This window comes from Rutilus rutilus (genome assembly GCF_951802725.1).
Source record: "Rutilus rutilus genome assembly, chromosome: 14".
NCBI classification, from domain to species: Eukaryota; Metazoa; Chordata; class Actinopteri; order Cypriniformes; family Leuciscidae; genus Rutilus; species Rutilus rutilus.
Window position 1 is genome coordinate 39,485,810 of NC_140219.1, and position 27,829 is coordinate 39,513,638.

Genomic DNA, 27,829 nt, shown 5'->3' on the forward strand with positions numbered 1-27,829 from the left:
GAATACATAGAGGGTCCTGCGAGCCTGACAGTGTCTCGATAAACAACTGAGATAAGATCATAACGCTGACAAGCCCTAAAACAAATCTTCTTTAGCCTTTCATATAACTGATTTGGATTATCTGAGCTGTGAAGCCATCTAAAAAAGAATGGAAATGACAAGGACAATGCCAAATGATGGACGTTACAAGAGATTACACTTAGATGTCTGCATTGATGAGCGCACCCCTCGGCATGGGATATCAGAACTTCTCAAGAAACTGCGGCCAGAGTGGAAACCAGAAGATATTCAGGTCAAGGCAAGTTCATTATCAAAATTATTAGACAACATTTTAAAAAACAAATCATTTAAAAAACAATTTGTGTAGATGTTTAGTATTTACACGATGAAGAGTTGAGCCCTAAATTGACTGAAAGACAATGAGTTTCATTATTTACCCCTTATTTCCATAATTGTAATCTATTCAGAAGGAAAAAGGTTTCCCCTAAGTACTGAATGGGAAATGGAAGATGGCCTGCTCACTTTACTGGGCTGAATACTTAAACATTAACATCCATACACTGGTAGATGATTTCATCCAACTGACTTGGCATTGCATTGGAGATATACTGTGTATAATGAGTTCAAATAAACACATGACCTTAGTGTTGCTATCATCATTCGCCACTGTTTGAGCTTTAAAGGGAACAGAGTATTAAAGGGCATAACTTACACTATGTTCAACATTACACTAGAGAGCTGACTGAGACTTTCTTTTACATTTTTCCTCAACTTCTATCAGCTTAAAGAAACTAGTTTTTAGAGGGGATTCTTGAAGTGTTCTTGAAGTCCCGCCACAGTATTTCAATTAGATTGAGACCTGGACTTTGACCTTTCCAAAAACTTTCCATTTCTTTCTTCCAATATTCCAGTTCAGCATCATTTTTCTTTTTTCGATGGCCTTATGGTCTCCTCAAACACAATTTGGTGTTGGTTACAGTGGTGGATAAAGTACTTGAAAGCCACACTTGAGTAAAATTCAAGTCAAATCACCTTTATTTATATAACGTTTTTTACAATACAGATTGTTTCAAAGCAGCTTTACAGAGATAACAGAAAAATAATGCAACAAAGTTTGTTTCCAGAAGAAAATAGCGTCACAGTAAAGCTTAAGTTAGCTCAGTGATGTTTCATTCACAAAGGCGTAAAAAGGCGACAGTGAAGGAACCAAAACTCCATCAGTGACAGAATGGAGAAAAAAAACCTTAGGAGAAATCAGACTCAGTTCTCCTCTGGCCAACGGAACGAACAGTGTATGATTATGATTCAGGCAGAATTACAGGCCAGAAGTCTGATTGGATTGGATCATTCAGAATATTATCCAGTTCCCTCTGGTTGAAGATCGAAGTCACGCCAGTATGGAGACGGGTTTGTTGAGGATCAGTGCAGATGGCTGTCGTGTCGATGAGGCCTTTACAGGGGAGAGTCTAGTTGACACAATCTCTGCTGACACTTCAGGGATGCGTTGTGGTCGTGTCTAGGCGCAGGTCCACCATCTGATCTGGATACGGCCCGGATCCGGCTGACTACATCATGCGTTGTGGTCGCGTCTAGGCGCAGGTCCTCCATCTGATTTGGATACGGCCCGGATCCGGCTGACTACATCATGAGTTGTGGTCGCGTCTAGGCGCAGGTCCTCCATCTGATCTGGATACGGCCCGAATCCGGCTGACTACATCATGCGTTGTGGTCGTGTCTAGGCGCAGGTCCTCCATCTGATCTGGATACGGCCCGGATCCGGCTGACTACATCATGCGTTGTGGTCGTGTCTAGGCGCAGGTCCTCCATCTGATCTGGGTACGGCCCGGATCCGGCTGACTACATCATGCGTTGTGGTCGTGTCTAGGCGCAGGTCCTCCATCTGATCTGGGTACGGCTCGGATCCGGCTGACTACATCATGCGTTGTGGTCGTGTCTAGGCGCAGGTCCTCCATCTGATCTGGATACGGCCCGGATCCAGCTGACTACATCATGCGTTGTGGTCGTGTCTAGGCGCAGGTCCTCCATCTGATCTGGATACGGCCCGGATCCAGCTGACTACATCATGCGTTGTGGTCGTGTCTAGGCGCAGGTCCTCCATCTGATCTGGATACGGCCCGGATCCGGCTGACTACATCATGCGTTGTGGTCGTGTCTAGGCGCAGGTCCTCCATCTGATCTGGATACGGCCCGGATCCAGCTGACTACATCATGCGTTGTGGTCGTGTCTAGGCGCAGGTCCTCCATCTGATCTGGATACGGCTCGGATCCGGCTGACTACATCATGCGTTGTGGTCGTGTCTAGGCGCAGGTCCTCCATCTGATCTGGATACGGCCCGGATCCAGCTGACTACATCATGCGTTGTGGTCGTGTCTAGGCGCAGGTCCTCCATCTGATCTGGATACGGCCCGGATCCAGCTGACTACATCATGCGTTGTGGTCGCGTCTAGGCGCAGGTTCTCCATCTGATCTGGATACGGCCCGGATCCAGCTGACTACATCATGCGTTGTGGTCGTGTCTAGGCGCAGGTCCTCCATCTGATCTGGATACGGCCTGAATCCGGCTGACTACATCATGCGTTGTGGTCGCGTCTAGGCGGAGGTTCTCCATCTGATTTGGATACGGCCCGGATCCGGCTGACTACATCATGAGTTGTGGTCGCGTCTAGGCGCAGGTCCTCCATCTGATCTGGATACGGCCCGAATCCGGCTGACTACATCATGCGTTGTGGTCGCGTCTAGGCGCAGGTCCTCCATCTGATCTGGATACGGCCCGAATCCGGCTGACTACATCATGCGTTGTGGTCGCGTCTAGGCGTAGGTCCTCCATCTGATCTGGATACGGCCCGAATCCGGCTGACTACATCATGCGTTGTGGTCGCGTCTAGGCGCAGGTCCTCCATCTGATCTGGATACGGCCCGGATCCGGCTGACTACATCATGAGTTGTGGTCGCGTCTAGGCGCAGGTCCTCCATCTGATCTGGATACGGCCCGAATCCGGCTGACTACATCATGCGTTGTGGTCGCGTCTAGGCGTAGGTCCTCCATCTGATCTGGATACGGCCCGAATCCGGCTGACTACATCATGCGTTGTGGTCGCGTCTAGGCGCAGGTCCTCCATCTGATCTGGATACGGCCCGGATCCGGCTGACTACATCATGCGTTGTGGTCGTGTCTAGGCGCAGGTCCTCCATCTGATCTAAATACGGCCCGGATCCGGCTGACTACATCATGCGTTGTGGTCGTGTCTAGGTGCAGGTCCTCCATCTGATCTGGATACGGCCCGGATCCGGCTGACTACATCACGCGTTGTGGTCGTGTCTAGGCGCAGGTCCTCCATCTGATCTGGATACGGCCCGGATCCGGCTGACTACATCACGCGTTGTGGTCGCGTCTAGGCGCAGGTCCTCCATCTGATCTGGATACGGCCCGGATCCGGCTGACTACATCATGCGTTGTGGTCGTGTCTAGGCGCAGGTCCTCCATCTGATCTGGGTACGGCCCGGATCCGGCTGACTACATCATGCGTTGTGGTCGTGTCTAGGCGCAGGTCCTCCATCTGATCTGGGTACGGCTCGGATCCGGCTGACTACATCATGCGTTGTGGTCGTGTCTAGGCGCAGGTCCTCCATCTGATCTGGATACGGCCCGGATCCGGCTGACTATATCATGCGTTGTGGTCGTGTCTAGGCGCAGGTCCTCCATCTGATCTGGATACGGCCCGGATCCGGCTGACTACATCATGAGTTGTGGTCGTGTCTAGGCGCAGGTCCTCCATCTGATCTGGATACGGCCCGGATCCGGCCGACTACATCATGCGTTGTGGTCGTGTCTAGGCGCAGGTCTTCCATCTGATCTGGATACGGCCCGGATCCGGCCGACTACATCATGCGTTGTGGTCGTGTCTAGGCGCAGGTCTTCTATCTGATCTGGATACGGTCCAGATCCGGCTGACTACAGTAAACCTCGCAATAAACAGAAAGACTAACATTAGTGTAGATGCCATTCTTCTTATAATGTAGCAACTACATCAGGTGTTATAGGAAGTGTGCCTGGTTCCGGCTGACCTGATCTATGCAGCCTAATAAGTTAATACATTGTTTTAACCACGTGAGGTATTAATGTTAGCATCCACTCACCCTCAATGGCACTAATGCAGCACCTAGTAGGTGTGACGACACATATCTCACGAGACTGTATTTTTGCACAATATTTAATAGAAATCCTCAATGACAAAATTCATGGCTGGATTATTTTGAAATGTTTTAACTAATAATCTTGTAATGAATGTCATTTCAGTTCTATTATTTTCATTATTTTCATTTCAGTATAAATTATTAAATCCATTGAAAGACAACAATATACAAGCACTGTAAAATGTTCTGCCACAAACTCAACTGACTGGCTTCTCTCCTGTATGCTTTCACATGAGTCTCTTCAGACCTTACTGTACATGAATTATGAGCTTCCAGAACTTCTGATCGATTCTGTGTGTGATCTCCTAACTGAACTCCTTTCCACAAATTGAACATAGAAATAAAACCAGTATAAATAACAAAAAATATCTTTTTTTTCTTAGTTTTATGAAATGCAAATAATAAGTGCAAGTACAACTATAATCAAAGTACTCTCTCAATATTCATGTGCAAACAGAGACAAAAACAGAGACCAGAGCCACAACCACACAGTTCACAGAAACCTGGAAAATGAAATCAACTGTGGTTGTGCGAGCGCTTGTTTGCACATGCTTGCTTGCAGTCTGTGTTCTTCAGAATTAATTTTGTAGCAAGTAACAAATATGCTTTGGGGAAATGTATACATTTGATTAATTTATAGGAAATATAGTGGCGTAAAAGTTAAAGTTTTTTTATTATTGTAAATAGCCTAAAGGGGTACAATACATACAGTACACGGAAAACAAACAAGGTAAACCATATACATATGGAAATACATACATATACATGACCATAACATACACAACTATAACATGCATTGCTGGGTCCAAATACAAGAAAAACAAACAGATCTACACCAAAAACTTAACTGTAAACTCATATTATTTAACATCTTAAGTCACTAAACATCTAATTTATCCGCACCTTTGATTATATGCATTATTTCATGTTGGAAGTTCATCTGTCCAGAAACTTTGCTTTTTTCAAAAGCAGTCATTGTGTTTCTAAGTGTTGCAGTCATTTTCTCAAGTGTTAATGTGTCTATTAATAGATTGAAGTTGAATTTGAAGTAATTTATATTTTAAATCTATCCTTCCAGTTTAATAGTATTACTTTCTTTGCTTATATGGATGAGGTAAAGATAAATGTTATTGTTTCTTTTGAAGTGTTAATGGGAGAAAGATCTCCAAACAGAAATACTGAAGGGGATTTACAGAGATTAAAGTCTAGATTCACTTCAAGTTTATATATAACTTCTGACAAGAATTTCTTTATATGTGTGTACATTTCCAGAAGGAGTGAATATAATCATATAAACTATTTTGACAGAATGTAAATTGAGCATCAGCGTCAGTTCTGGCAGGCCAGGTAGTCAAGACGCTGCTAATGCTGTTTGCTAACAACACTGTCCCGTCAGCTGAGCTGCATTAGCTGGGTAACTCCCCTCGCTGCTCAATGGCCAAGCTCAAACAAGGCGCCCTATTTAAAGCACATTCAGTTTGCTCATACATGCTTGCTGCTAGCTTCTGCTGCCCGCCACCTCCCCAGCTCCTCCTTATGCATAACGTGGCATTTGCTTTATGTCATGTTGCTTGCTCTGTTCACAGGGGGGATATTTTAGCTCTCACAGTCCTAAACTGTGTGAGTGTTCCCTAATGCTGCTGCTGCTGTCCTCTGACTCTCTGCTATTTCATGGTGCTCATGAAAGGTCAGAGGACTCCCTGAACAGAGCCATACCGCCAAATTTCAATTCAGGAACATCAACTTGTTTGCAATCTATTCAATGAAAATTCTTTATTTTTATTGTCTGTGTGTTCTTGACTTAATGGACCTAACAGAAATGTATTAGTGTTGACATGGCCTATATGAAACAGTTTACTTTTTGTAATATATACTCAATGTAATATTTTGTATTGTAACAGCTGTTTTCTGGAATTACTAGATATGACAGACATCTTTGCAAAGTTTTAAAAGGTCTAGGTCAGTATATTCAGAATGAAGATCATTATTACATTTATTACTTATTTAGAAATTATGGTAATTATGAAATTATGGTAGAAAAATGGAGACTAGGATATTTTATATTCGTGATAATGATTTGAAAAAAGGTCAAATTTAAATTTTCATCATTACGATTCACAAAGGTATTGATATTAAGTAGCAGAGGCATCTAACTTGCTGTACAGATGTCATTCTGCTGAACTCTTTTAAACATTATTATTATTATTATTATTATTATTATTAATAAGAAAAGTTACCAGAGCACCAAATCATCATATTAGAATGATTTGTGAAGGATCATGTGACACTGAAGACTGGAGTAATGATGCTGAAAATTCAGCTTTGATCACAGGAATAAATTACATTTTAAAATATATACAAATAGATAACAGTTCTGTTAATTTGTAATAATATTTCACAATATGATTGTTTTTACCGTATCTTTGATCAAATAAATGAGCAGAGCTTCTAGGTGAGCAGAAGAGACTTTTCAAAAACAGTAAAAAAAAATGTAATGTCTCCAAACTTGTATTGTCTAATATTTTAAATAAACACATAATAATATAATATAACTGATGTACGTTAATGATTAATGAATGCATATTCTTAGCTTACCTAATATTTCCATTGTCATTTATCAAATTTAAATGCATGTTCAACACAATTTACAAAAAGTAATAAGTAAAAAAAGAAAAAAAGTAATAAGTAATAATAGTAAAAAGTATTTATTGCATCAGTCAGAGGGTTAGAACAAAAGTTAAAATATAGCCATGTTCCGGTCACAGGGTCCAAACAGATCACAGTCCAAAATGACCACTGTTTTCCACTGATAAAAAGTTCACCTGGAAATATGTTTGAAGCATGAAATGTTCATATGTGTGGATCTCATGGGGCACTGAAGACATTTTATTGGTTGGAACTGAATGCGTGATGACTAAAAAATTAAAAGTAAAGTACAAATGAAATGATATACTTTGAGTAAAGCCATCAGAGCAGCTGATAAAATGCACATGAAAAGGAAAAAATTTTTTTTTCATATCCCCAAATAAATGGAAGATTTGCAAACTGGTCAATTCACAAAAATTGCTGCATTCCGGAACTTTTTTTGGGTTAAAAATTATCCAAAATAAATTTGAGCAAGTGCATAACCCAAATAACGGTAAGCTTGTAATAATGTTTTAATTCCAGTGGATTACTGGTGGATTTCTGAGGGAATCCGGGAATTTCAAGCATGTCTTTGTGTCATTCCGTCACATCTGTACTAATAAAGAAGAGTCTCGGCTAGTAGGCTAGCGGAGAGGTGGAGATTTATAGCCTTTTCTCACAGCTCTTGATATAATTACACTTAGCAATTTGATGGCGGATCCAGAATGGTTCAGGACAGCCGCACATTCTCCTAAAAACATTGGATTCATCCGTGCTGAGCCGTGCCGAGGCACAACCCACGTTAAGTTGATCATTCCGCGAATGACTGCAATTGCAGATTTTGAACAGAGATGGCGACAAAGAGGAAAAACTACAGACTGCAACTTTAAAAAATATATTGTTCTTATTATTTGTTACGTAACATAGAAATATAAAACTCCATTGACAGCTATTTAATTAACACTTTGAAGGCCCAGAAAGACATCGTTAAAATAGTCCATGTGACTACAGTGGTTCAACCTTAATTTTATGAAGCGGCGAGAATACTTTTTTGTGGGCCAAAAAAACTAAATATCAACTTTATTCAGTAATTTCTTCTCTTCTATGTCAGTCTCCGACACGCGTTCACGAGAGCATCACGGCGCATGCGTCTTCCTCTGCTTGTAGGTCAGATGTCTGAACGCCAGCTCCTGCATCATCACCACACACACACTGTGGTGCTCTCGTGAACGTGCGTCAGGGTGAAAGTATTGTACAAGTAAGACGACCAAATACTATAGCAGTAATATACTGGACAGGTGAAGGATTGCCTGTCTCAGCTGTTCGTCCTGCAGAAGGGAGAGGAGTTGTAGAGCTTGATAGACACCGGGAGAAATGACTTCAGTGGTGTTCTGTAGTGCGCTGCGTGTTCTCAGCCTGCTGAAGATATGAATGCAGTGTGGATTACAGGGATGAGAGGTGTTTATGATGATCCTGCACAGTTTCTGCTTCGGTGTCTCCGTCGCCTCCTCCAGAGACTCTACTCCACTGCCATACGCAGCTCTCCTGATGAGCTTGTCTCCACCCTGCTAGCCCCTAGACTCTGTGAATGCCATGACGCAGCCCTCTTTATTCCTGGAGAAAGCCAAAGCTTCCCTGTAGCTCATCAAGTTTATTTCATAAGGACTGAATGTTTCCCGTAAGCAGTGAAGGCAGGGGAATACGGGTGAGCTGTTGTTATCTTCGTCACAGCCCAACTCCTTCTCTTTTCCTACTCGAATTATCTCCAGTCACAGTCTTGATATAATCCCTTCGAATGCAGGCGGGACACTGAAGATAAAACTTTAGCCCAGTGATTACATTCTGAGTTATCCACTGTAGCTGTAGCTCTCTAATATATTGTCTCCTCTCGGATTCAACTGTGATCCCTTGGCAGACGAGAGTTAAGTTGATCAAAGTTGATCGATAGTGCAATATCTAGAAGCACTTGTTCATGACAGTCACAGGCAATACACATAAAAAACACGACCAAAACACACTACAAACATTACAGACAGGAATCTGCTGGTTGCCATACTAGCATGCGCCCTATTGGCCTACACAACAGTATAGATTAAATTAATGATCAGTTTTCAAAAAGTAGTCCCATATGATTCATGTGCATTATTATAGTCAATTACAGACTGGACTTTAATTTGAAGAACTGTTTTATTTGTATACTGTTTTAATGAACCTAGGCTTTCACGGAGGGCATCACCAACCAGCTAATGGGCTGCTACGTGGGCTCTATGGCTGAAGACCCAGGTGTACTGGTGAGGGTTTACGGGCAGAGGACGGAGCTGTTTCTGGACCGAGAGAAGGAGCTGGAGATGTTCCAGGTGCTCCACACACACGGCTGTGGGCCAGAGCTCTTCTGCAGCTTCAGCAACGGCATCTGCTATGAGTTCATCAGAGGAGTCGTGCTGGACGACACACTGCTGAGACAGCCCTCCGTCTACAGGTCTGAGGACACACACACTCACACACACACACACACACACACACTCACACACACACACACACACACACACTCACACTCACACTCACACACACACACACACTCACACACACACACACACACACACACACACACACACACACACACACACACACACACACACACACACACACACACACACACACACACTCACTCACACACACACACACACACACACACACACACACTCACACACACACACACACACACACACACACACACACACACACACACACACACACACACACACACACACACACACACACACTCACTCACACACACACACACACACACACACACACACACACACACACACACACACACACACACGCATTTCACACGTTCAGAACAGTGCCAGGTACTGAACAAGGCAGATGAACTCACAGAGCTTTCTGTTGAGCATCCTTGACCAAGACATCTCTAGGAATATATCTGAGTTGTATCCTTGCTAAAGTTGTTAGCCCTAATCTGGCTGATTGTAGGTATAGTTTTGGCTACCTAAAATACCTTAGATAGATGAAAGCTAATGTCTCTTTTTTATTATTCCTACTTCATTTTCTCAATATGATTAACCGGAATGACACTTCTCATTGACTGTAGATTGATTGCAACAGAAATGGGAAAAATCCATTCCATAAAGTGTGGAGAAATGGGAAACGGTACACCCGTGACACCAGTTCTGTGGCCTAGATTGTCCCAGTTCCTGAACCTGATCCAGAGTTCTGATGCTCCTCAACAGCAAAGGTAAGATCATCTCAGAGTTATGAAACATAGTGCTGAATAGTAGATTCATATTTGAAAGGACATGATCTCTAATACTCTACACAAAACAAGCGTTTCGGAAAATGGATGGATATGTAAAAAGTGAATTCCACATTATTGGAACATTACAGTTGCCTCACATTATTACATCTTCAATGATTATCATCAGACAAAAGCTTTTAAAGCAGCACTACATTAAGTCATATTCTGAGAAAACATCTTAAACATTAATGCATTGATGATCACACCTTCCGGAATGAAGCGAATGGATGTCAGATGAAAGAGTAGAGATATATGCCGTAACCGCCACAGCTGTTAAATAAACACTAATTATTCACACTTTATTTGGTCATCTTTATTTCCTACAAATACAAAAGCACCAGTTTTCCTGTGGTGTAGTCCATCTCCTCCTCATCCGGCAGTGTGGTGTTCACGAGCCTCTTCCTGCTGACCCGGACCCTTCCTGCTGTTGGCTGAGGACAAGTCACATGCTAATTTCATTAAAGAACATTTAATTATGTGACAAGAGCATTAGACTATGTGGAAAAAGCTGCTGCGCATTGAAAGGATATTTATTTAATAATTCAAATGTCTGTAAAGTCATGTAGCCTACACCCATGAACCGTGTGTGCTTTAAGCTTTACCTGGTTGGATTCTGCTTCTATACTTCATTTTTAGCTGCTGCCAAGTGCCATGAAAATTAATATTAGTTCAATAACTTACAGTTCTGCCAGTTCCTGATATTATAACAGTGATTAGGAATTAAACTTATGTACTCAATACATATTTACATATTGAAGTATGCAGACATCTTTTTGTTGGTGCTGTTGCCATGGCGAACCGTAATATCTGAGCTCCATTGTTCAGGCTATCTGCAGGTGTTCTGAGGTGTGTGTGTGTGTGTGTGTGTGTGTGTGTGTGTGTGTGTGTGTGTGTGTGTGTCGGAGCTCTGTTGATCATGGCTGTTCATAGTCGTGGTTATCTGCAGGTGTTCTGAGGTGTGTGTGTGTGTGTGTGTGGTGGAGAAATCTTGGTGGTGTGATAGTGTGGATCTGAAATCTTTTTTTTTTGGACTGGTCTAAAATTCCATAAAGCTGATATGATCTTATTATGATGATTATTATTAGTATTATGATTACTACTACTACTACTACTTCTACTGTAACAGTTCCACTATTACAGGTTGTAATTTTCATCAGCGGTGAGAATATTGTCGCTAGGACGTGGTTTCTAGAGAGGGAGAGAAGGTGTTTGATAAGGTCACAGGTGTTGAGGGGAGATGCTGATTCACATTGAAAAGGTGGAGTCAAAATGCAAGAAAGTAATCAATGTAATGAGAGCAGTAGTGGGGAAAGACTGGGGAGCAAATAAACAATCATTAATGTATATTTACAGGGCTCTAATGAGGTCAGCAATAGATTATGGATGTTATGTATATGGAGCAACAGCTAAAACACATTTACTGAAGTTGGATAGAGTTAGTAAAGCATTGAGGATCTGTGCGGGTGTAATGAGATCAACACCAATTAAAGCAATCCAGGTTGAGTTAGGAGAAGTGCCCTCAGACCTGAGAAGAGAGAAACTCATGCTTACATACTGGAGTCGCTTAAGTGGATGTGGGTATGAAAACCATGCAAAGAGCATTATTCAGGAATGTTGGCAGTATAGTTCTTTTAAAGGTAATGGCTTTGGCTGAGTGTGATGTGGAGTGCCCGTGTGAGCCACTGGAGGGCACTCTCTCCCTGCATTATGTTTCACCATGGACTCATTATGTTTAATTATGTTTCAGTGGTGTTTGATTATGGGTCATTGAGTTCCTTATTTAAGCCTGAGTGATCCCTGTGTCCGGTGCGAAGTCTTTTCACACTGTAAGCGTACATCTCTGAGCATTCTTCCCTGTTTGAGTATTCCGTGTTTCTCTGGACTCTTGACCCTTGCCTGCTTCTTGGACTGTGTATGAACCTGTGCTGCCTGCCTCGACCAAAGCCTGTTATCACCACGAGTTACTGGATTGCCCCTTGTTTAATTGTATGCCGGAGTTTATGTCTACTTGTGTGTGAGTTGAAATAAAGTGCTGCATATGGATCCGACTGCCTCTGTCCTTACGTTACACTGAGTAACAAAGACTAAATCAGAGGAATATAGAGTAAATAATATCTGGTTTAACTCCCCTACACCTATTAGTAATATCCCTATATGGTTATATATATCCCTATATTTCCAAAAACTGAGATAGACTTAAATATATTGGAACTAAAAAGTGAATGGGAAGAGAGTAGGAAAAGACATCTGGCAAGTCAGTACATAAGGAGCAAATATTACAGTTACTTGGATATGTATACAGACGGATCTAAAGATGAAGAGGACAAGGTAGGAATATATATATATATATACCAACAATGAATATAAGCATTGGGAAAAGATGACCTGACCAGGCTTCAGTGTATACGGCAGAGATGATGGCGATGATTGTAGGACTGCAGTGGGTTGAGGAGTGGCGTGTTGTGTTGATTACCTTTATAGTATTCAAAATATGAAATCTAATAGAGAAGATCTAATGCTAGAAATCCAACAAAGTTTATTTAGATTACAGAGACTACGGATAGATGTGGGATTCTGCTGGGTACCTGCTCACGGAGGTATAACAGGGAATGAGGGAGCAGACAAAATAGCAAAGAAATCAACCAGGACGAACAATGTCATAAATATACCCCTTGGAAAAGGAGAAGCTAAGGCGATAATTAAAAAAGAAATGATGAAGAAATGGCAGGACAGGCGGGATGTGGATAAAAGTGGAAGGAAATATTACAGCTTGCAAAAATCTATTAATGCTCAGGGTGTGAATAGAAGTAACAGAAGAGAGGAGAGCGTTTTAACCAGGCTAAGGTTTGATCATACAGGGCTAAATAAAACATTGTTTTTAATGGGCAAAAGTCAATCAGATGAATGTTTGGAATGTAGGTCCAAGGAAGATGTAGAACATGTAATATTACATTGTAGGAAATGTAGGGATGAGAGGATGAGGCTAAATCTAAAGATAAGTCAGGCAGGAAGTGGAACCTTGAAGGTTTGTTAGGCAGAACAGGAGATGGGGTAAAGGATACACAGAAAGCAGTTGCACAATATCTGAAAAATATAGGGATATATAATAGGATTTAGGTTTTTAATTTATTTATTTATTTTTTGATATAAAGTCCCAACGGACATAGCTCATGTTACACACTCCGATACAGTAGGTGGCGGTATGCACCTTCAAAAGTCATGGTTGCAATCTGCTATAAATCGAAAAGAAGGAGGAGGAGATAGGCCGGATGAAATTCTATGAAGCCTCTATGCGGGTAAATAAGGGGAATTTATGTCGGTTGATAGGTTAAAGAAGTATAGGAAAGTGTCAATGGTCCATTTCTGAGATAGGTGGCGGTAATGCACATATTTGTTTGCGATCCGCCGTAAAAAAAACAAGAAGAAGAAGAAGAAGGAGATGGTGATTTAACTGATTTTGGGCCTCCATCACTGATCTGAGTACAGTGCTAAGTGAATTTATTTTATGCTGGACTTGTGATGTTTTGACATATTGCTAAATGTTCTGGTGCTGTTGCTCAGACTCAGACTTCTCTCACGATTTCCCTCAGAGACTTGGCCCATGTCTTTCATGCACCTTTGGACTCTAACAGATAAGTTATGCTTTAATGTGATTGTCGAAGTGATGTTATCCATGGAATTAAGTGGAATATTTAAGCGAATGGGTAATATTTGAAAACTGCAATTGTGTCCATCTGAGATTGAAACAAGCTGCTTATGATTGTCAAAGTATAGTTTGTTTTGTTGTTTTCTTTTGGGGTTTTGTTTTCAATGTTTTGTTAATTCATATGACTATTTTGGATGGGGGTTTTCATTTTCACTGTGCAATTAAGCACTATAAAATAAGTCAGATGGTTCCCTCATACTGAAGACTCTGGTGTGATTTGTAACAGACAATGTTCAATAGGTAGAGCCCCTTTCTTTTGTGTGGCCCTTTACCTAGGTATAGAGTGGAGGTGGTTACACTACTAGCACTATTATTATGATTGTTTCAAATGGTCTTTATCTATTTTTCACTCAATGAGTTTTATATCTGTATCTTTTTTTCTCTTTCCGCAACATCACTAGAAATATTTAATTAATAATAATGAATACTATTACATCACACCAAGTTAACCTATTGCTTAACTTATCACTACCTGTTTTCACTACTATATCTATATATTTGGCTTTTTTATGTGTCTGTATATGTGTTATTGGTCTCTTCCTTTGTATAAGATGCTTTGTCTTGTTAATTACAAAAAAAATAAAGAAAAAAATCATATTCAGATGTTCTCGCGTGTGTGCTTTAGGTCCAGTGCTCATGTGGAGACACCTAACCTTACAATCATCATCACAGAGATGGAGGAGCTGAAGACTCTTCTCACCCACACCAACTCCCCAGTAGTGCTGTGTCACAATGACCTCCTGACTAAAAATGTCATTTATAACAAAGAAGAAGGTGACTAACATTATTATTATTGGAAGTGGAGCATAAGGGTAAGTTTACGCGACAACGAGATGCTTAAAACGGAGAAGTTTTTCCTTTGAGTTTTCCACGTATAGACGAACTATTGTCAAAACTATCCTCATTCACACAGATCCGTGAAAACGACTAAAAACGCTGTATTCTGCTGCCAGGCCATAAACACTATAGACTGAACACGTAATACGCATGAGCATGATGTCATCGTCTTCAGAGATTCACATTTTTGTTGTTTACACAGAGACCATTTTCAAAAACTTGCACTTTGATACCCGTTTTCAAAACTTTGCGTTTTCAGGCACTCAAAACAAAATGCATAAAAAGTTTTACTTTTTTTGTTGAAAACAGCCCCTAAGTTAGTTCTAATTAAGCTTCTTAAAGTGTGAACATTTAGATCAGGTTAGATCAGGTGTGCCAATCCTGTTCCTGGAGATCTACCTTTCTGCAACACACCTGTCTGTATTACAAGTGTTCTTGAAGATCTTCATGAGCTGGTTCAGGTGTGTTGGATCAGGGTTAGATCTCCAGGAACAGGACTGAGCTGGTTTAGATCAAACAGTCTCGGCCACTGACCTCTATATGAATGTAAATGAAATACTATTGTTCTGAAAAACTATAAACAATCTAGAAAGTTACACTAAGCATAATAACGTTAAAGTCATGAGTACTTGCAGGATAAATGTTCTGCTTACACTGCTAAACCAGAACAGGCTCTTGCTTAAAGGGTTAGTTCACCCAAAAATGAAAATTCTGTCAGTAATTACTCACCCTCATGTTGTTCCAACCCCGTAAGACCTTCGTTCATCTTCGGAACACAAATTAAGATATTTTTGATTAAATCTGAGTGCTGTCTCACTCCTCCATAGGCTTCTAAGACATTATAACTTGCTGGCCCAGAAAATGTATTAAAGACATCGTTAATATAGTCCAAGTGACTACAGTGGCTCAATCTTAAGTTTATAAAGCGACGAGAATACTTTTTGTGCGCAAAAACAAACAAAAATAACGACTTCTGTATTCTACAGACAGAGTGTATTCTACTACAGTGATCTAATGTGAAGCCATAATACATACTGCATATACTGTGTAATTTCGACACTCATTAGCATATTGTATATTATTAAATTGCCTCTGGTATTGTTCCCTTTCGTTAATACAAAACATTGGGGAACACCCCCCAGCATAGCGTCTCTGAAGCATGAATGAATTCATTATTCTATTGCGTCATGACGTTACGTGTGACGGCATACACGGAAGCTTAAAGGGACGCCGGCACACACAAGCGTCAGCTTTCTGTTCTTCAGCAATCGCTCTCTGTTGTCTTATTTGGTGTTGTCTGTCTCAATATTCACACAAGCTCTATCTATCTATATCTATCTATCTATCTATCTATCTATCTATCTATCTATCTATAGGTGTTAGTGAGGCCAGCAGGGGGTGCTCACCCTGTGGTTTGTGTGGGTCCTAATGCCCCAGTATAGTGATGGGGACACTATACTGCCAAAAGAGCACCGTCCTTCGGATGAGACGTAAAACCGAGGTCCTGACTCTCTGTGGTCATTAAAAATCCCAGGATGTCCTTCGAAAAAGAGTAGGGGTGTAACCCCGGCATCCTGGCCAAATCTGCCCCTTGGCCTCTGTCCATCATGGCCTCCTAATCATCCCCATATACTGATTGGCTTCATCACTCTCCTCTCCACCAGTAAGCTGGTGTGTGGTGGGTGTTCTGGCGCAATATGGCTGCCGTCGCATCATCCAAGTGGATGCTGCACATTGGTGGTGGTTGAGGAAATTCCCCCCTTCCATATGTAAAGCGCTTTGAGGTCTCAGAAAAAGCGCTATATAAATGTAACGAATTATTATTTATATATATATATATATATATATATATATATATAATGGCTAGTCAAAGTTACAAGCTGTGTGTGCATCCCTGCCCTTGCTACATCACAGGTGGGGACACACACCAATTGTGTGTACATTGTTAGGGAGCGCAGCACGTGCAGGCAGCTCTCAGGCTCTCGAGGGGGCTGCTTGTCCGGATTGTGAAATCCAGGTGCTGCACTCTCGTCTGCCTATTTTCAATGAGGATGGCCAGACTCGCGAACCCCGGCGGCGTTCATCATGGGGCTCGCAAATGGATCTGGCAATTTCTCAGGATTCCTCTGCGAGTTCCGATGTTCGCCCACCCAGCGGCTTTCTTCCCCGTGAGCGGAGAACCCAATGCTCGAGCTGTCTGCTTCCGAGGAAGCAGATGTGCTCAGCATCGAGGGCGGGGATTATGGAGATGACTCTCCACTCCATGTCCCCGCATATGAGGAGCTGGTGGAGGTTGTTTCTTGCGCTGTGGACCAGTTAAATATCAGCTGGCCACGTGAAAGGCAAGCGCAGACAAAAAGTAAGTTAGATGAGCGCTTCCTGCAGCGTAGAGAACAACCTCATTGCTGGGGTTTGCCATTTTTTCCCGATTTACATAAGTTGTGTAAATCGTGAAACAAACCTTATTCCTCTCGAATTTCCAACCCCCCAGTATTAGATTACAGCAATATTGTGGGGGTGAGAGAGAACGGTTATGGGATGATGCATCGGGTAGAAGAGCCATTGGCCAGTTATCTTTCCCCCGACGCTGCGTCATCCCTAAACCCCTGTGCTGACCACCAAACCCTGCCACGGTACATCTACTTTAGCGGGCAGGGCTTATATGTCGGGCCGACCTTCTTAAAGCGATTGATGAGGGCGAGGGGCCAACTCCAGAAGATGCTGCAGAGTTAAGATAGGCTGCAGACTTGTCTCTCCGAGTCACCAAGGAAACGACCTGCACTATCAGCCACTATGGTGGTCTCTGAGAGACATTTATGGTTAAATCTGTTGGGCATGAAGGAGAAGGACAGGGCTTTCCTCCTTGATTCACAGATTTCGCCATCTGGCCTGTTTCTACGCCGTAAATACTGTTGTCGACAGGTTTCAGGAGACGATTAAACAGTCTGCAGCCTTTAGACAATATTTCCCTCACCGCTCTTAATCTAAGAAGTCTGCGCACCATTCAAAAAGGGTACAGACTGCAGTTCATTTTCCGCCCACCGAAATTCAACAGGGTGGTTTGGACTGCAGTCGACCCAGAGCAGGGTCGGGTGTTGGTAAAGGAGGCCATAGAACGTGTTCCTCCACCAGAGACAGGGAGTCTGGGTTTTATAGCCGTTACTTCATAGTTCCCAAGAAGGATGGGGGGGTTGCATACAATATTAGATCTGAGGCACTTAATTCGGTCTCTGAGGAGGTTCAGGTTCAAGATGCTCACGATTCCAATCATAGTGAATCAAATTCAATCTGAGGATTAGTTTGTCACGATAGATCTGAAGGATGCATATTTTCACATTTCCATCCTTCCATTTCAAGTCAAGTCAAGTCACCTTTATTTATATAGCGCTTTTTACAATACAGATTGTATCAAAGCAGCTTCACATTGATAACATGAAAATAATACAACAAAGTTTGTTTCTAGAAGAAAATTGCATCATCGTCAGGAAGTTCCCTAAGGTTCGCTTTCGGGGGCGAAGCGTTCCAATATTGGGTTCTTCTATTCGGCCTAGCTATCTCCCCTCGCACATTTACCAAATGCATGGATGCAGCTCTAGCTCCGAGATGTTGTCCTTGCCCTCATCCAGAGTCTGGGGTTGAGACTCAACATGAAAAAGTGTTGGCACCAGCCCAGAGAACCATGTTCCCGGGAGTGGTATGGGACTCGGTCATAATGCGGGCACAATTGTCTCCTGCACAGATCGAGTCCATCCTGGCCACGGTGACCAGGATAAAGCTAGGCCAAGCCATCACTGTAAAACATTTTCAGAGAGTGTTAGGGCTCATGGCAGCAGCGTCCAACGTCATTCCATTCGGCCTGCTGCACATGAGGGCCCTGCAGTGGTGGTTGGAAACCAAGGGGTTTTCCCCGAGGGGGAACACGTTCCGCGTGATCAGGGTTACGCGCAGATGCCTTCGTTTCCTATCTATGTGGAAGAAAACTTGGTTTCTGTCCCAAGGTCCTGTGTTGGGAGAGTCATGTCGCCGGGAAGCCGCTTCGACAGACGTCTCCCTTACGGGCTGGGGCGTGGTCAAGCACGGCCGCATTTATGAGAGGTCTATGGCAGGACCATCATTCCTCTTGGCACATAAATTGCCTGGAAATGTTGGCGGTGTTCTGAGCTCTAAGGAGTTTCCTGCCAGACCTCATAGGTCAACACGTCCTTGTGAGGTCAGACAATATGTCTGTGGTGGCCTATATAAACCATCAGGGGGGTCTGAGATCCTGCCCTCTATACAAACTGGTGCATCAGATCCTCCTGTGGTCCCAGGGGAAACTTGTTGTCTCTCAGAGCAACATGCATTCCAGGGGATCAAAATCAGGGAGCAGACATCCTGTCGAGGCAGGGGCTGAAGCCCAGGGAATGGAGACTTCACCCCGAGGTGGAGTTGTCGATATGTCAGAGGTTCTGCCCAGTGGAAGTGGATCTATTTGCATCTCGAGAGACAACACACTGTGGTTCTCCCTCACGCATCCAGCCCCGCTGGGGTTGGATGCCATGGTGCAGACGTGGTCGAGGCTGCGTCTGTACGCTTTTCCCCCGATCGCTCTGCTCCGGGGGTTCTAGAGAGGGTCCGTCGCGACGGGGTCAGTCTACTACTATTAGCCCCATTGTGGCAGGCCCGAGTGTGGTTCTCCGACATATCACTTCTAGAAGGCCCTCCATGGGAGATTCCCATTAAGAGGGACCTCCTGACGCAGGCAGAGGACTCAATATTTCACCCTCGGCCAGAGCTATGGAAACTATGGGTCTGGCCCCTGAGGGGGCACAGTACAGAGAGGCCAGCATGTCAGCAGTATTATTCGAGACCATACTTGGCTCTAGAGCTCCCTCCATGAGGAAATTGTACGGCCTAAAATGGAATGTTTACTTACTGTATGGTGTAGAGAGCGTGAGGTGGACCCAGTTAACTGCCTGACGGCTTCAGTGCTGGAGTTCCTCCAAGATCGTTTCTCGGCTGGTCTTGCCCCATCCACACTCGAGGTGTACGTGGCTGCCATTTTGACTTTCCATGCTCCGCTGGGTGATGGGCCTCTGGGTAAACATCAGTTGGTAGTACATTTCCTCCGTGGGGCTTGGAGGATGAGCCCTGCGGCTCGTACCAGAGTTCCCACTTGGGAGCTGGCAGTTGTTCTCGAAGGGCTGGTTGAGGCCACCTTCGAACCTATGGAGTCGACTAAGGCCAATAACCTTTCCCTCAAGGTAGCCTTTTTGCTAGTCATTACTTCTCTTCTCTTCTGATGTGTTTCGGGTCCCTCAAGAAAGGGGCTTCTCGCGTCCAAACAAACCATCAGCAAATGGATTGTTCAGGCGATATCTATGGCCTATCAGGTGCGCAGTTTGCCTTCACCTTTGGCTGTGAGGGCTCATTCAACCAGAGGCATGTCATCCTCTAGAGCTCTCCTTTCAGGGGCCCCAATCCAAGAAGTGTGTGATACTGCAGGATGGGCCACTTTTATACAATTTTACAGTCTGGATCCGTTCTACGCCTGGCACTCTAGTGCTCTCGTCCTAAGTGTGCCTGTGCGCAGCTTCATACTGGGACAGGCAGGGCTCGTTCTGGCATAGTGGGTACTCGTTCCCCAGTGTGTCGTATTGACGCTGCCTGGGAGCGACTTGCTTCATCACAGAAGCTGACGCTTATGTGTGCCACCGTCCCTTTGTAAGCTTCCGTGTATGCCGTCACACGTTACGTCATGACGCAACACCAATCACGATTGGCCTAGTTTAATTCATGCTTCAGAGACGCTACGCTGGGGGGCATTCCCCAATGTGTTGTATTGACGCAGTGTCTCGTTCCCTTTTCAGGGAACAAGGGTTACAGTCGTAACCCGAGACGTTTTCCATTGACTCATAATAACTAAACTATGTATTTTGTTTTTCTGACTGTAGGCACAGTAAAATTCATTGACTATGAATATGCTGATTTTAATTACCAAGCTTATGATATTGGAAACCATTTCAATGAATTTGCAGGTACAAATAATAATAACAATAAAGATAAAATAAAAAGAATATTTGATCTATAACCAACTTTAAAAGTTCTGAATTTTACCCCTGTCTAACACACTGTGATCATTTGTCTGTGGATTGTATTTTGAGGTATCGATAACGTTGACTCGAGCCTGTACCCGAGTCGCGAGCTTCAGTTTGATTGGCTCTCTGCGTATCTGGAGAGTTTCAAGAGCTGCAATGCTGTGGACTCAGCCGTGTCCAGGGAAGAGGTTCTGGAACTTTATGTACAAGTCTGCAAGTTCTCCTTGGTGAGTATTTTAGGGAGGCGGGAAGAGGTTGGAAAAATGTCAAACAGTGGTGAAAAACAACTGGAGGGAAAATATGTTTTGTCTATATTGATTGTCGGTTCAGAACAAACTGGATGACACCTGACTTGCCTGTACTTTTCTTTGTTTTATGTTCTCATTCTTGATATATATCCAGTCACTCTATAATATATCACTATATAATAATACTGTCACCTGATGGAGTTTGGGTTCTGTCTGTTGCCTTTGGCTTGTTTAGTTGGGTTTTAAAATAATTGATATTCAGAAAATATTATCAATACATTTTATATAGCATTCATCCTTTAGTGCTGAAATTAATCATTTTATTATTGCATTGAGATTAACAAAACGTTACATATTAAAAGTTGTGTGCTTAACAAACAATAAAGATGAAAGTGCATGTCCAGGGTCATTTTCAGAAGCTGGATAATATGTTGTTGCCATGTTTGTAAATGATCTAATATAAGACTACTTCGCTTTGTCTCCAGGTGGCTCATTTGTTCTGGTGTCTATGGGCTCTTCTGCAGGCAAAACATTCCACTATTGACTTCGACTTCAAGAGGTACGTTACACACCTTTCCAAAATAACACATGGAAACTGGGGGAGAATAGAAAGAGCATCTGGGCTTTGTGTTTGAAAGCTTATTATGGAGGGTTTTATGACCATTGTTTTGTTCTGATGTAGGGGCAGATACAAGCATTTTCCTTTATCACCAATTGCTTGCAAAATGATGGACAACGATTCACATTTCGCGAACCATTTCCTGTCAAATCAAGTAAATTATTAAATGGATAATTAAATAAACAAGTAAATGATATGTAATCACTTAATTACACATTTTAAAATATAGCCCTTTTTGATAGCCCATAGTAAATGTTCTGATTACTTTCGTGTGACTGAAGAAGCGGTTATATGTAGCTAGTGTATGAGGAACCGAATGCTTTCTCCGTGTCTTTATGTGATTTGACTGTAACAATAATAGTTTGACACTTTCAAACTAACTTCAAACAGATTTTGTGTGAAAGTAAATCATGAAATGTTTTCATTTTGTTTAAAAAATCGTATAAATGTATGAGGTGGTGAGGTCTTTTACCTCACAGACACAGTATTGATACAAATACTGTAGCTAAAATAATATGGGTTTAATATTGTTGAAGTTAATACTTGTTCAAAATAAGCACTTTAGCAAAGTTTGTAGTATTTTCTGTTTATTTCACTTGTTCTTGGTGACTATACAGAAAGCATGCTGCAGGTCTTCAGGTGATCATGACAATCAAATCATTAGTCCTCAGATTTTAAGTCAGTTTAAGTCCATATCTGAAACACTAAATAATGATTAAAAACAATGTTGGGAACAATTACACATCAGGAAAAAAATGCCCCAAAAAAATAAAAATACAGAAACAAAACTATTTTAAAAAGCAAATATTCTGAAAGCATTGAAGGAGATCCCATAATAATTTAATATAGATTTACAGTAGTAAAATTAAATGATATTTTATTATATGATATGATTAATATGATATTTTTAAATATGATGGTTTCAGTATAACTATGGTGATTATCTCTAAGGTGGACACCCAACTTAATATATGATATTGACCATCTGAATCTAACCATGTCATGTCAACGAATGGAAAAGTCAGCCAGGGCCGTTTCTAGCCATTTCGACGCTCTAGGTGAAATCCTTATTAACAAATACAAAATGTAATCCTTATTAATAAATATAATTCTGAAATGTTTCCAAGTTATATTTGTATATATTTGTTAATATGGATTAAAATGAATACCAGTAATACCATTCTGTAGCAACTAGATGCCTATATAGCCCTTTATAAGATTATATACTATATATATATAAGTCTCTATATATAAGAATAAGGACTGATTCAGTGCAGTCTTTGATACTGACTGATGCGTGAACGTCCCCTGTATGCAGGAACGGGTTAAGGTCTACACAGGCCCCTAGACTCAGGGGTTTCTAGAGGCCCTCAACCCCCAAATTATATACAATATCCCAGCAATCGAGCGAGCGAAAGAGAGCCTGTTTCCACCTGATATAAAGATGTGATTTCGGTGATGCCATCACAAGTGGTCAGCCAAGATGCATTACCGTTACACCTGATATTATCATATGTTTCATATGCGTCTTCTGTGACCACTTGCCTTCAGATTTTGTGTAGATACTCGGCTCTTTCTTCGTCACACTCAACTACATCACTTTCACTTTCTGCGCACGAATGCTACCGAATGAACAAACCTGTGTTAGCTGGCTTACGCGAATGAATATAATAGTGGCCTATAATATTTTTTTTATTATTATTATTAGAAAGGCTATTGTGTCATCTCCTGGAAATGTGTTTTTGCAGGGTATGATGTCTGCACACGCACACCCAATACAAACACATGCGCATGACTCCTATGTTGTATCACTAATAATCATCATAAATATTAGTGATTAAATAAATATCACTAATAATTTTCAATAGAGGAAAACAGAAGTAAGTTCTGGCCATATAAGGGGATTTTACGGTAGCCTACTAATATTTACCTCTAAATTATGAATCTTTTATCATCTGTAGTACCAAGGTGTAACCACTAGATGGCGGTATATCCCTACATACATCTATAAACATGGCTGTGTACATTGCTTTCAGACAATAATTTAATTGTATTGAGTTTTGCATTTGGATGAAGCCTATATTTAACATTATTACAGACTGATTTTGTCAACCTTGAGAATGTTTTTGTTTTTTGTTAAGTTAATTTGAAGTGTCAGTTGTAGCCTTATTATTACAGTCAAATCTGGACACAGAGAAAGCATTTTATTACTCATGCTAGCTTATAATATGTATTAATGTCGAGAATTAGCACATTTTATTATAACATTTTTAAATTGTCCGTCAAAGTTTTGTTTGGGACAATTACAAAACACACTGATCCTTTAACAATGCATTGGCGAAAAAACACACAACTTTTGGAGGAGCAAGTAAGTGAAGAACGCTTTATACGCTTTATCGTGAAATGCTCAGCGTTATTTCTCGACTGCCACAAATACTGCCCTAACAAAATAAGGATTTGTGCACTTTTTACTTAGCCTGGTTGACACCAGACCCTTCTCTGTCGTAACTGAGAGTGGGTCTGGGGAAGCTTCATTCACATCCCATTTCCAAAGGGGCGTCACCAACGGACCTCGCTCAAATGCCTCTGGGCGCAATTGGATAGACCTAAAACCAATCAGAGCGATCGATGTCGTGTAAAACCCGCCTCAACGTTTGTGACTGGTGCCAAGATTTGGAAAGATTGGAAATGGGCTTGACTGGGCTCTTGGCCAGACTGACTTGCAGAGCAAATCTAAATTTGCCAGAAGTTCGTCTGGGTTTTCCAAGGCTACTTTTTACTGTACCTGTTTTTTGAATTGGCCTTTGAATTTAGCTTTATCGTGTGGTTAAAAAAAAAAAAAAGTGTTACTTTACCAAAGCATTGACCGAGCTCTCGGATCTAATGTTGTTGAGCACTCTAAATGCAAACTTTACATGCAACAGTCAGACAGTAATTGACAGTACTCTGATCCAATGGCATATAGGAATCATCAGATTGACAGTACTCTAGCCCAATAGTGTTGGGGGAACCAGTGGGTGCGGAAACCATATTTCAGGGTGGCTATGACACAGTTTACACACACCCCTGCGAAAGTGGCAGACATGCTCTCACTGGCGCCCTATGCCTAATAACCGCCCTGCAGCCAGCTGTTAATAATTGGGCCTTTTACCACAAAAACCATACTTTTACATATTCTTGTGTTATTGATGTAAAGGTGTTGCTTTAATTACCTTGAACAAAACTGAAAATCATTAGTAAGACCTTTGTCTCAAAATATAAACAATAATTTTAGCGAATCTCATTTGCTACTTAAATCTACAAGTTTAAAAACATATATTAGATCAAATTAGCGCCGAATCAACTTTGCGCTGCTGTCCACGATTGCATCAAGGATCAGATAAATTTCCACGTGTATCTTGAAAAGCGGATGTTTTGGAAAGTGCTGCGCAAGTTTTTGTGCATCTAGTGGTTCAGAAGAGAATAAAATCACTGCGCCTTTAGCCCTGTTGTACCCTATATTTATATATAAAGGGCTATAAAGCTAACTAGTGGTTCCATGGTGGTATTACGATGATAAATAGTGCATAATTTAGGGATAAATATTTAGTACCTTAAAATTAGGGTTGGGTATCGATTGGGGTTTTTTTCGATACCGGTGCCAAATCGATACTTTTAAAATGGTACCGGTGCCTAAACCGATACTTAAAAATAAATAAAAAATAAATAAAATTAAGAGCCTCCAAACGATGGCGAATGACATTAAAGACCGGCTTTTTATTGAATAAAATAAAATTTTAAATTTAAATATATTTAAATAAGCAACCTAAATAGAAAACACAACAAATTAACATAACAAATTCACAATTAAACCTAAGACACCTAACCCAACTACAATAATTTAACACTAAATAACTAAAAAACAGTTACAGTACTAATAACAGCTAAGTAGTCTGTATTCTTGGTTTGCTACAAACCAGCTTTAAATTTCAGCAATTCTTTTGCAGAAATATGACCACATTTTGCCTTCTCTGACAAAACCGACACCTCTCCTGAGTTACTGCATGTCCTGCACAAGGTGAGCGTTATTGTAGAGCGCATCACTGTAAATGGCGTGATGAAACCCCTCGTGGAAGAAGAACGCGTCACGTTTCCAACTGTGACAATGAGCGCTCATCAGGATTAGATGTACGACGGTTTGTTGAAGGGACTTTTCACACTAAACATGACGTGGAACAAAATTAACTTGATTGCCTGCTTGTGTATTTTACAAACTATAAATGACATGTATTGTTTTGTCAGTACTTATGTGTATTTTAAAGTCTGAAACCTAAAATAAACTTTATGTGGTTGAAAACACTGAATAGTGGTGATATGACAGCTCTCTCTGGCTCAGCGCCAGCCAACGCACGAATGCAGATTTGAATTTAGAAGTTGATGATCACGCGATCTGAACGTTCTAATCACAGCAGTGTGGTCGATCGTACGCGTCGAATGGTTAACAAGCGATCACATGTGGTGATGATGCTTGGGTCAAATATTTCAACCGACAGCTGACGAGCTGAGGCATTTAAGTGGCACTGAAATGAGGCACCGAAATCTGCATTTTGATTCGGTCCGCTTACATACCGGTTACTTGGGTATACCGGTTCCATATCGGTGCCCGGTTTCAGTACCCAACCCTACTTAAAATGCTCTTATAGAACAAGTATTTATTTGTTTTCTCTGGTCCACCCTGACTGGTTCTTGGTCCTCCTGGTGTGACCCCATTTAAAAAATCCAGCAGAGATTAAACACTCAATTTTCCTTTTGTGCTAAAAGTAACACAATTACAGTAACATAACAGACATATGTCAAGATTTAACTTTCTCTGTAGTGAAGTTGCTAGTAACATTATTAGTAATTTTTTACTTTTAAGAAACAGCTTGTATTTATATGTACATGTTCCCTCTCTCAATCTTTCTAAGGTATGCCATGGCTCGATTCAACTACTACTTTGAGAAAAAGCAAGAGTTCTTTGGAATGAGACTTCCGCAGTTCCTCCAGGAGCCTAGTGCTGGTCATGCAGACTTGTAGGACCGCGAGCTAACAAATGTGTTGGGGGATCCAGAGACAGGATTGAGAACCACTGCTAGATATTGGTGGAAATTACCCTGTGTCCCTTGTGCAAGTATTCACTGAAGAGAAGTCTACCAGTGAGTCAGCTGCATAGAATTAAGTGCATTTATTCAACAGAGAATTCATTTAAGATTAGAACAAGTGAAATGTGGAGAAATGTGAAGAAAAAGGCTATAGAGATGGACTGTGCAGAGGACACATTAAAAACATTTTGAAGGGAACAATTAATAGTTTCTGCTAATACATATATACAACTAAATATTAAAAAATATTTCTTCTGTGCAGTTCATCAAGCTCCAGCACTTTGTAACATTATACAGAAATGTTGGCATTGTAAGACCTCAGGTACTTGGATCTCCAGAGATATGGACAACACCAGCACATACTGCCATTGGTCTCCACAGCCCACAGAGTGAAGTTGCAGGAAAGCTTCTTTGCCTCCTGCTTTTCCTTCACATTTGATCCTTCTCCACTTCTTTCCCTTTACACATCCTTCTCTTCACATACTTCACTTGGAAAGATAATACAAAAATGATAATGTTCTATGTCAAAACAAGTGAATTAACAGTCATGTTTGGTGTCATATCAAATGTCTCAGTGCGAATGGCACAATGGTCTCGTCTCCACAGAAGTAAACCAAAATGTAATAAGAGTTCAGAGATACTTTGCTTACTGCGGTCATCCAAACTACCTCCTGTTCCTCAGCAAGGTGCGAACCCCCTGGGTCTATGACTCTAGTCAATGCAAATTCCTATCGTAAGTTCATGCCCCACCTCGGGGGGATGTTTTGTCCTGGTCTGAGTAATTAAAGAAACGCTTATAAAGGCTCAGGGCGATTCTGTAGTCTGATCAGCCCGTAATGATGAATATCCTCAGACACTCTGCATTATGGATTATTTTCTAATGTCAGGTATGCGTCTTTTACTCTTTATTTCTGAGCATTTGATGTTATTGTATTGATTATCTTTGAATTGATCATGTAATTGGCATGATACATTTACCTGACTATTAATAAATTGTTATATTTGGAATTATTCTGACTTCTGAAATTATTAACTCTAGTAGATTTACGTTAAGTCCATAAC

The 27,829-nt window shown here is 41.6% G+C and overlaps 1 protein-coding gene and 1 long non-coding RNA gene across 2 annotated transcripts; both read left to right on the forward strand.

The window, feature by feature from the left end:
• Positions 1-27,785, forward strand: LOC311303613 (ethanolamine kinase 1-like). The gene is made up of 8 exons (XM_084430170.1): positions 1-298; positions 9,058-9,320; positions 9,957-10,100; positions 14,492-14,640; positions 20,637-20,720; positions 20,847-21,007; positions 21,514-21,587; positions 26,594-27,785. The coding sequence occupies exons 1-8, from the start codon at positions 149-151 to the stop codon at positions 26,700-26,702; spliced, it is 1,134 nt and encodes a 377-aa protein (XP_084286296.1). The 5' UTR covers positions 1-148; the 3' UTR covers positions 26,703-27,785.
• LOC311303621 lies at positions 10,982-11,466 on the forward strand. Its single transcript, XR_014629798.1, has 2 exons — positions 10,982-11,028; positions 11,117-11,466. It is a non-coding gene; the product is annotated as an uncharacterized lncRNA (long non-coding RNA).
• Positions 27,786-27,829: the final 44 nt, after the last annotated feature.

Coding starts and splice junctions, on each gene's coding strand:
- LOC311303613 (XM_084430170.1), top strand. CDS start 149: ATGGAAATGACAAGGACAATGCCAAATGATGGACGTTACAAGAGATTA. Junction 10,101..14,491: donor GATGCTCCTCAACAGCAAAG/GTAAGATCATCT, acceptor TGTGTGCTTTAG/GTCCAGTGCTCATGTGGAGA. Junction 21,588..26,593: donor ATTGACTTCGACTTCAAGAG/GTACGTTACACA, acceptor AATCTTTCTAAG/GTATGCCATGGCTCGATTCA.